The sequence below is a fragment of the Fukomys damarensis genome, unplaced genomic scaffold (assembly GCF_012274545.1).
Source record: "Fukomys damarensis isolate Sample0158 unplaced genomic scaffold, DMR_v1.0_HiC HiC_scaffold_27, whole genome shotgun sequence".
NCBI lineage: Eukaryota > Metazoa > Chordata > Mammalia > Rodentia > Bathyergidae > Fukomys > Fukomys damarensis.
Genome location: NW_022900939.1, coordinates 24,322,643 through 24,330,457, shown reverse-complemented (window position 1 = coordinate 24,330,457; position 7,815 = coordinate 24,322,643). Strand labels below are relative to the sequence as shown.

Here is a 7,815-nt window from a genome sequence, read left to right as displayed (position 1 = left end):
AAAAAAAAAAAAAAAAAAAAAAAAAAAAAAATGGCAAACAGTTGAAAGGCTGATCCAGGAAAGAGATCCTCTGGGGCAGGGAGTCTTCCAGCCTAGCTCCTATATGGGCAGTGCCAAACATGTGTGACCTTAGGCAAGACATTTTCCCTTTCTGGATCACTATCCTGCATCAACTGGCCTGGCACCTTCAAATATTACTATGTACCAACTCTATAATTAAGTGCTTACTTGATTATTCCTGCTAATTAACCCAATAATCCTATAATTGTGGTGATGAATTTGCTTTCAGAAGGACACTGAAGCTCAGGGAGGTTAGGGACTCCCCCCAAAACCTTTAATAAGTGTGGATGCAACTGATGTGCAAGGAGCCACTGGGCTGAAAGTAGATAGGCAAGCAGGTGGTGGCGGTGGTGGGGAACCTACCTCCATGGTGTCTGCTGCTGAACAGCTGCCTCTGCTGGTGACTGGTGTCCCCCAGGAAGCCTCGTGCTGGGCTGGGACCTAGCTGGTCCCCTATGGGACTGGGGCCCAGGCCCCTCTCTTCGGAGCTGGAGTCTTCCTGCTCACTGGGCTCAAACTCTGGGATCTGGAACATGCTCTGGGCTATGTGGACAAGATAACATGTAGTCAGGGAACAGCCAGGACAAAAGGTGGCTGTGAGAGGCAGGGGACAGATATCCTGGCCCCCCTCTGCCACCCGAAAGCCCCTAAGCCTGCCCTTTCTCCAGGCCCACATCTGTCTGCTGCAACTGGCCAGGCAGGGAGCTCAGGCTGTCCACACAGGCCCCAATTTTTCCCTCAGGGCCTTGGTGTCCCAGGATCGTCCCAAGACTCCAAACAGGCCCTGACCTAACCCGACCCAACCCGACCCTACCCGCCCATAGTGGCGGCGAACAGGTCTCACCCCAAGCCCTATCTTCAGGCCCCTGACTCGGGTCCGCCACCTCCCTCTAGTACTGAAGGTGCCCAGCCCTAGTTTCCTGGGCAACGCGAACTGTCACCGATAAGGACCAATCAGCTCTGCAGATGAATCCCGGGTTGGCCCGGAGGCGGGGCCACCCCAGAGGTGGGACCCGCCCCCACCACAGCCCTGCCCCTGGTCTCCGGATGCCCAGCTCCAACTTCCTTAGAATCCTTCGGCGTGAGTAGGAGCTGACGAGGGCTTCTCTGGAGTCCGCATGTGGAACCTGGAGGACTATTTCTGCTGGCGAGTCCTTCTGGGCCTTTGTTTCTTCCCCAGTAAAATGAAGATAATGACGCCTCCCTTGGGAGCCAGTGAAAACTTTGTAAACAGTGATGATTATTGTGGGAGAAAGCACTCTGCAAAGCCGTAATTGACGTTCAGCCGTCGGATGCAATCACTGTTGCTACTGTAATTGCTTCGCCTGGACCGGGAGACCCGGCCCGGGAAGTCCCATTCCCGCGAGTGGCGGCCTCGGCGTTGCCCGCCTGGCCTTGGGGACCCCTCCCCACGCCACTTCTGCTGCACTCGAGATAAGAGGGCGTCTCTGCCCTGGCAGGATGGTTACCCGGACGCGGGAAGGGAACAGGGCCCTCTGCACGGGCGAGTCTTAGTGCTCCGCTGTAGGCCGGTGACCGGCCGGGTGAGCTACAGTGGCTGGCTGAGATTAGGGGCTGGGGTCCGGACAGGGGACTTCCGGACCAGGCCCGGGGGCGGGGATTGGGCGCCATCTTGGCTGTGGGCGGAAGTTTCCTTCGGAGTCCGGGTCTTAAGAGACCGGCTGTTACCGCCCCCATCCGGGCAGCTCGATACTAATTTGAAGATGGGGGGTCTAAGACTGGAACTTGGCAGCCTCCCGAACAAGGCAGGCCCGGCGGCCCACCCGAACACCCACTGGATAGGACACAGCCTCCGTGTCTCGGCTACCCGTCGGCCCCAGTAACCCACGGCGCCCGCCGGCTACGCAGATCCCGCCTATTCCTGAATGGTTTCACGCCGGGCGCGGTGCGAGGCTACGGAGCTCGGGCCAGCCCCTGCGCAACTCGCGTAGCGAACGGTACCCGCGCAGGCGCAGGAGGGGTGAAGCAGCGGGAGCCGGAGGGCTGGAGCCTGGAGTCCGGCGACCCGATCCCGCTCCTCCAGCTGCTGCCCGAGGAACTGTGCATCGTCCTCCTCCGGCTTCCCGCCCCTCGCGGCTTGAGGGTGGATGCGCTGGGGGGCGGCATCGCTTGGAATCCAGAAGACAGAGGAAGAGACTCTCCCGGATTATTGGAGGGGAGAGAGCTCCCAAGCTTGGGGAGGGGGAGAGCCGGGCGTTGGGCGTCCCCGCAGCGGCCACTGCTCCTTGCTGGCGGGCATCGGCTGGCTCTCCCCCCTCCTGCCAGGCCGAAACTAGCGACCAAGGCTTGTCTCCTTCAGCCTCTCCATCCCCTCACCCCTTGGCTGTGCGGGAGACCTCGGGAGGTTCATTCCCAAACCCTACTCCATCTGCTCAGGAGAGGAAAGATTGCCCTTCCATACACCCAAGTGAGGGGCCAGGGCTTAGGCTGCCCATGTCCCCCAAGGGCAAGGATCTCTCTTTTGAAGAGAAAGGGCCTGGCCAGCCACAACTTCTTTCCTCCTGAGTTCCTATCGCTGTCACTGCATCCTGCAGTTCCCACCCCTCTGTATTTATTTCTCTGGCCCCCAGCTAGCCCATCTCTGTCTCTGGTGTTTAGGCCTCCCTCCCTGACATGGAGAGTAACCTGTCTGGCCTGGTGCCTGCTGCTGGGCTTGTGCCTGCGCTGCCACCTACAGTGACCCTGGGACTGACTGCGGCCTACACCACTTTGTATGCTCTGCTCTTCTTCTCTGTCTATGCCCAGCTCTGGCTGGTGCTTCTGTATGGGCACAAGCGCCTCAGCTATCAGACAGTGTTCCTGGCACTCTGTCTGCTCTGGGCTGCCTTGCGCACCACCCTGTTCTCCTTCTACTTCCGAGATACTTCCCGGGCCAACCACCTGGGGCCCTTGCCCTTCTGGCTTCTCTACTGCTGTCCTGTCTGCCTGCAGTTCTTTACACTGACGCTCATGAACCTCTACTTTGCCCAGGTAACTGTGGTGATGGGTGGGGGTTGGTGGGGAAGAAGTCCCAAGGGTCCAAAGGAGTGATGGGCATCTCTGCTCCCAGGTGGTGTTCAAGGCCAAGGCAAAGCGTCGGCCACAGATGAGCCGAGGCCTGTAAGTACTTGGGATGCTGGTGGGCTCAGCAGTCTAGGGCAAAGAGCAACCCACCTTGTAGGACAGAGACAAAGACAACCCAGAGAATGTTTGTGAAAGAGCTTGGAAAAGCTGAAGCACCTGGAACAGATGGCTCAGCAGAGGCATTGCCCACACGAGGGGCAACAGTAATAGAAACAGTCCTGATACTTGAGGGAGAGAGTGCCAAAGTCATCCCGGATGGAGAAAGAGCAGGAAGCTGCAGCCCATGGAATTTACTAAGCCCACTGCATTTCTTGATGACCTTGGGTTGCAGTATCCCTGTCATTTGTACAGTGTCTTCTAGTTTATAAAGAGCTTTCACAAACATCTTCCTTTTTACAACTCATCTGAGAGGCTATTCTTATCTTCACTTGAGTTATAAAGAAACAGAGGTCCAACAAGGGGAAGCAACATGTTCAAAGTCACAGAGGTGTCAGGAGGCAGAGCCAGGACTCAACTAGATTGCTGACTCCCAATCTGGTGATGTTTCCAGCTGTCGGTCCCTGTACCTCTTTGGGCCTCAGTTTCCCCACCTGTAAAACTGCAGGAACGGGATTCAGACTGGACAATCTTGAGTTCTCACTGACACTGAAGTCCCCTGGGGGAGGGAGGGTGATTGGTGAGTACCAAGAGCTGTCAGTGCTCTGGGGCTGACTTTGCTGTGGGCTGCAGGCTGGCCGTCCGAGGGGCCTTTGTGGGGGCCTCGCTGCTTTTTCTGCTGGTGAATGTGCTGTGTGCAGTGCTGTCCCGCCGGCACCGGGCACAGCCCTGGGCCCTACTGCTGGTGCGCGTCCTGGTGAGCGACTCCCTCTTCGTCATCTGTGCTCTCTCTCTTGCTGCCTGCCTCTGCCTCGTCGCCAGGCGGGCTCCCTCCACTAGCATCTACCTGGAGGCCAAGGTAGGGCTACAAACCTTGATGCCCAGGTGTTATGGGGATCTTTGGGCAGCAGTCTTAAGGTCACAGAGGAATCTGGGAGCCTCCTCTTTCTGAGGGTCCTCTGTTGTCATCTGTGCCAGGGGACCAGTGTGTGTCAGGCAGCTGCCATAGGTGGCGCCATGGTTCTGCTCTATGCCAGCCGGGCTTGCTACAACCTGGCAGCCCTGGCCTTGGCCCCCCGGAGCCAGCTGGATGCCTTTGATTATGACTGGTACAACGTATCTGATCAGGTGGGTATTTGGCATGTCTGCCGCTTCCTTCACCATAATTCCCGGCCCCCATTGGTCTCGGCCCTCTCAGCACCCCTGTGGCATGATTGAAGATCGGCATAAGCCTTTGCCTTCCCCCAGGCGGACCTGGTAAATGACCTGGGGAACAAAGGCTACCTGGTATTTGGCCTCATTCTCTTTGTGTGGGAGCTGCTGCCCACCACTCTGCTAGTGGGCTTTTTCCGGGTGCACCGGCCTCTGCAGGATCTGGTGAGGACTTCTGCCTACTTCTGTGGGGCCAGGGGAGAGGCCTGGAACCTGGGGATGTTGGGCTGGGTTCTTGGGACAGTTGAAGGGGGCAAGAGAAAGCATCGATGGTAATGATTCCCCCTTTCTCCAGAGTACCAGCCACATCCTCAATGGGCAGGTCTTTGGCTCCCGTTCCTATTTCTTTGACCGGGCTGGGCACTGTGAGGATGAGGCCTGTTCCTGGGAACACAGCCGGGGAGAGAGCACCAGGTAGGAGCCCAGTATGCCTTAGGATCTCTAGGCTCCTGCCTGGCTCCATCAAGCAGTGGGGACTGGGAGCTGGGTATCCCCACCCTACCATCACCCTAACCTTTGTCTCCCCTCTTTTCTAGGTGAGATCCCCTCTAAATTTCTATTGCTAAAACCCCTGCCCCATTCCCCAGGTGTAGTCTGTCCTGGACCCAGGAAGCTTGAGTCATGGAGGCCTCTATTAGAAACCTCTCTTCCTTCTCTGACTCTCGTGAATGTGACCCTGGTCAGAGCCCTGAAACTGACCCTGCTTCTTTGCCTGCAGCATGTCGGGCAGCCTGGGCTCTGGCAGCTGGTACGGTGCCATCAGGCATGAGCCGGGCTGGTACGGGGGCAGCCAGACGAGGACCACTCCTCTGCTCTTCTCCCAGGTGCCAGGACCGGGTAGCCACCACCACAGCCTCTACTCTACCCCACAGACGTGACCCCCTCTCCACCGCCCTCCCCAGAACACCCAGTCCTGAGTTCCCCTTACCCCGGCCTTTGTGCCAAGTTTATCTGTCGCTTCTTGACCAGGATCCTGGGGGCCATGGCGGTCCGCTCCTCTAGCCAGCCCTTTGCTGCTCCTGTCGTAGTGAGCTTGTGCCATCTCCCTAAGATGGGGGGCATGGGCCTGGCTGCCAGCTGCCCACAGTGCCCTGGTATGACCTACCGCCTCCACTTCCACACTGGAGCCAGCTACCTCTCCTGTGCCTGCCACTCAATAAACAGTGTCTGTGCCCTGGTGTCTTCACCTGTCTCACTCATCTGCTTTATGTTCCTCTCACCTCTGCCTCAGACTGATCAGACATTGACCCTGGCCTTTGAAGTAAGCTGCTGGGCTGGGCAGGGGCCACTTGCCTTCATTAGGGCTGGAGGGCAGGCAGCGAAGCTGCACAAGCCTTTGTTCTCACACCTCTCTTGACCATCATGGCCTTGCTCTTTTGTTTTTGAAGACAGTCACACTATGTATTCCAGGCTGACCTTGAACTTAAGATGATCTTCCTGTCTCAGCCTCCCAAATGTTGGGATTACAGGCTTGTGCCACCATGCCCAACTAATAGACTTGCTCTTATGCCACATCTGTTCCCAATAAACAATTTCTAGTCTCTCCCCAAGATCTCGCTCTCTCTTTTTCTTTTATAAACCGGCCGTGGTGTCACATGCTAGAAATCTTAGCACTCAGGAGGTTGAGGCAGGAGTATCACTGGGAGTTTGAGGCCAGTCTGGGCTCCATAATGAGTTCAAGGCCAGCCTGAACTACATAGTGAGACCCTGTCTCAAAAAACAAACTTTTAAAAAAAAAAGCCATTTCCCCATGTTGCCCATGCTGGTCTGGGCTGGGTTCAAGCAGTCCCCGTACCTTAATCTCAGCACAGATAGCTGGCCCTACTGTGCCTGACCCAAAGTCTGCCTTTCCTGGTGCTGCCTGCTCAGTGATAGAGCCCTTGCCTGATGTGCGAAAGACCCTAGGTTCTGTCCATTGCACTGGGAAAACAACAACAACAAAAGACCTCCTTTATAAAGCCTTTCACCTCATATCAGGTACTGGGACCCATGGCACTGTGATTATGTGGTTCTTAAGCATTTTAACCTGAGCAGATTGAGTTTTGGGAAGGCTTGGTTTTCTTGTCAGTATGTCTAACCTGGGCTTCAGGTACCGAGGGTTACTGAGGGCCTGCAAAGGAGGTGTTGGTGTAGTCGGGGAGTAGCTTTGTCTCCTGACCAAGATGTGAGTTTGCCTAGATGGGTGCTGTGTCTGTTTTGGGAATTCTGAGGGACCCCTTCAGTGGCTGGCCCTAATAGCACAGTCACTGTCCTCTGTTCCTGGCACCCTGGCAGATCTGGGAGATGTTTATGATATCATCTGACTCCTGCCCACATCCCTGGCAGTTCCAGCACTGGAACTGTCTGGAAATCCTTTGCTTGGGACCATCCTGGGAACCTGGCGGAAAGGTCATCTGTGATGCACAGAGAACCAGCTTGAGACTGGACAATCACTTTTCATCAAAAGGAAATTTGCTAATATTTGTAGGGCATTTAATTGTTCATGCTAGGCTATGTTTTGAGCATTTGTAAACACTGATCTCTTAAGTCCCTTGAATGTTACCTGAAGTGATAATTAATTATACTTTTTCTTTAAATGGGAACAGGGAAACCTCAGGATTGAGAATTTGCCCAGGCCCTCTACTGGTAGGAAGCGGTAGCTTTACCACCCAGGTTTAAAACCTCCTGCCTTGAGGGCCCAGCCCCCCACCACCCCCGGAGGCAAGAGAAGGGTCGTTGGTAAGATCAGAGGTTGTAAAGAAGTGGGTGAGAGCAGTGAGGGTTGGGTTTGGGATGGGCCTGGGTCTTGTCTGTTTTGGAAGCGGGAAGAGAATGCTGGCACCAGTCCAACCCAGACCTCTAAGGCTGATTCGTGAGCCCGGAGGTGAGGACCAAAGGCTGGGGATAAGGGAAGAGGGGCAGGAGGTGCCTCAGCAGTGACTTCCCAGACCCGGTTCCAGCACCAACGGTTGGACAAATCCAGGTGCCCCGGAGTGATTCTCTCTTTATCCTGAGGGGCCCCTCCCTCATTATTGCTGAGCCCAGGGTCCCTAGCTGATCCAGGAGAGGAGAGATGAGGGCCTTTTCCAATCCTATAATGGGCCTGGAAGATGCCAGGAGATTATCATGGTCCCTGTCGGGAGACTTGGGCCAGCAGATGCCCGGGCTGGGGCCGTGCCGGTGACTGCACAGGGCTGCAGTCAGAGACTAGAAGGTTAGAACCAGCAATTATCCGGCTTCCTCTCCTCTGAGACCCGTGGACCCAACGGAGGGACCTGCGACCTCAGGTAAAGGGCTAGCGGGGTGGCTGGGGGAACCCGCGGCAAGGGTGCGGCACCGAGCCCCCCGCAACAGCGCTGCAGGGGTTAAATGCGGGAGGAGGGG

General features: G+C 56.3%; 3 protein-coding genes across 5 annotated transcripts in view; 2 read left to right on the top strand and 1 right to left on the bottom strand.

Annotated features, from left to right (window-relative positions):
• Bad (BCL2 associated agonist of cell death) overlaps positions 1–986 on the bottom strand; it is a 12,103-nt gene extending 11,117 nt beyond the window's left edge. Inside the window, exons 1-2 of the mRNA XM_010636086.3 lie at positions 905–986; positions 424–603 (exon numbers count right to left, since the gene is read on the bottom strand). Of these exons, the coding sequence (XP_010634388.1) occupies positions 424–595 (172 nt within the window). The 5' untranslated portion in view covers positions 596–603; positions 905–986. The remainder of the gene's footprint in view (positions 1–423; positions 604–904) is intronic.
• A 1,691-nt stretch (positions 987–2,677) lies between these two features.
• On the top strand, positions 2,678–6,029 carry Gpr137 (G protein-coupled receptor 137). 2 transcript variants are annotated; one of them, XM_019209304.2, is made up of 7 exons: positions 2,678–3,051; positions 3,131–3,180; positions 3,874–4,099; positions 4,219–4,368; positions 4,489–4,617; positions 4,748–4,866; positions 5,277–6,029. In XM_019209304.2, the coding sequence occupies exons 1-7, from the start codon at positions 2,695–2,697 to the stop codon at positions 5,452–5,454; spliced, it is 1,209 nt and encodes a 402-aa protein (XP_019064849.1). In that variant the 5' UTR covers positions 2,678–2,694; the 3' UTR covers positions 5,455–6,029. The 2 variants fall into 2 exon arrangements, with proteins under 2 accessions (XP_019064849.1, XP_010634389.1); XM_010636087.2 differs by having other exon boundaries at positions 5,171–5,417.
• A 1,613-nt stretch (positions 6,030–7,642) lies between these two features.
• The window catches only part of Kcnk4 (potassium two pore domain channel subfamily K member 4), a 7,334-nt gene continuing 7,161 nt past the window's right edge, over positions 7,643–7,815 (top strand). For both annotated transcript variants that reach the window (XM_010636081.2, XM_033756601.1), the window contains exon 1: positions 7,643–7,718. The gene's annotated coding sequence lies outside the window, so the exon portion shown is untranslated. The remainder of the gene's footprint in view (positions 7,719–7,815) is intronic.

Bases quoted from the DNA above. Each gene is read 5' to 3' on its own strand.
- Gpr137 (XM_019209304.2), top strand. From the start codon at position 2,695: ATGGAGAGTAACCTGTCTGGCCTGGTGCCTGCTGCTGGGCTTGTGCCT. The intron at 4,369-4,488 runs GTGGGTATTTGG...GCCTTCCCCCAG, and splicing joins GGTACAACGTATCTGATCAG to GCGGACCTGGTAAATGACCT. The intron at 4,618-4,747 runs GTGAGGACTTCT...CCCTTTCTCCAG, and splicing joins ACCGGCCTCTGCAGGATCTG to AGTACCAGCCACATCCTCAA.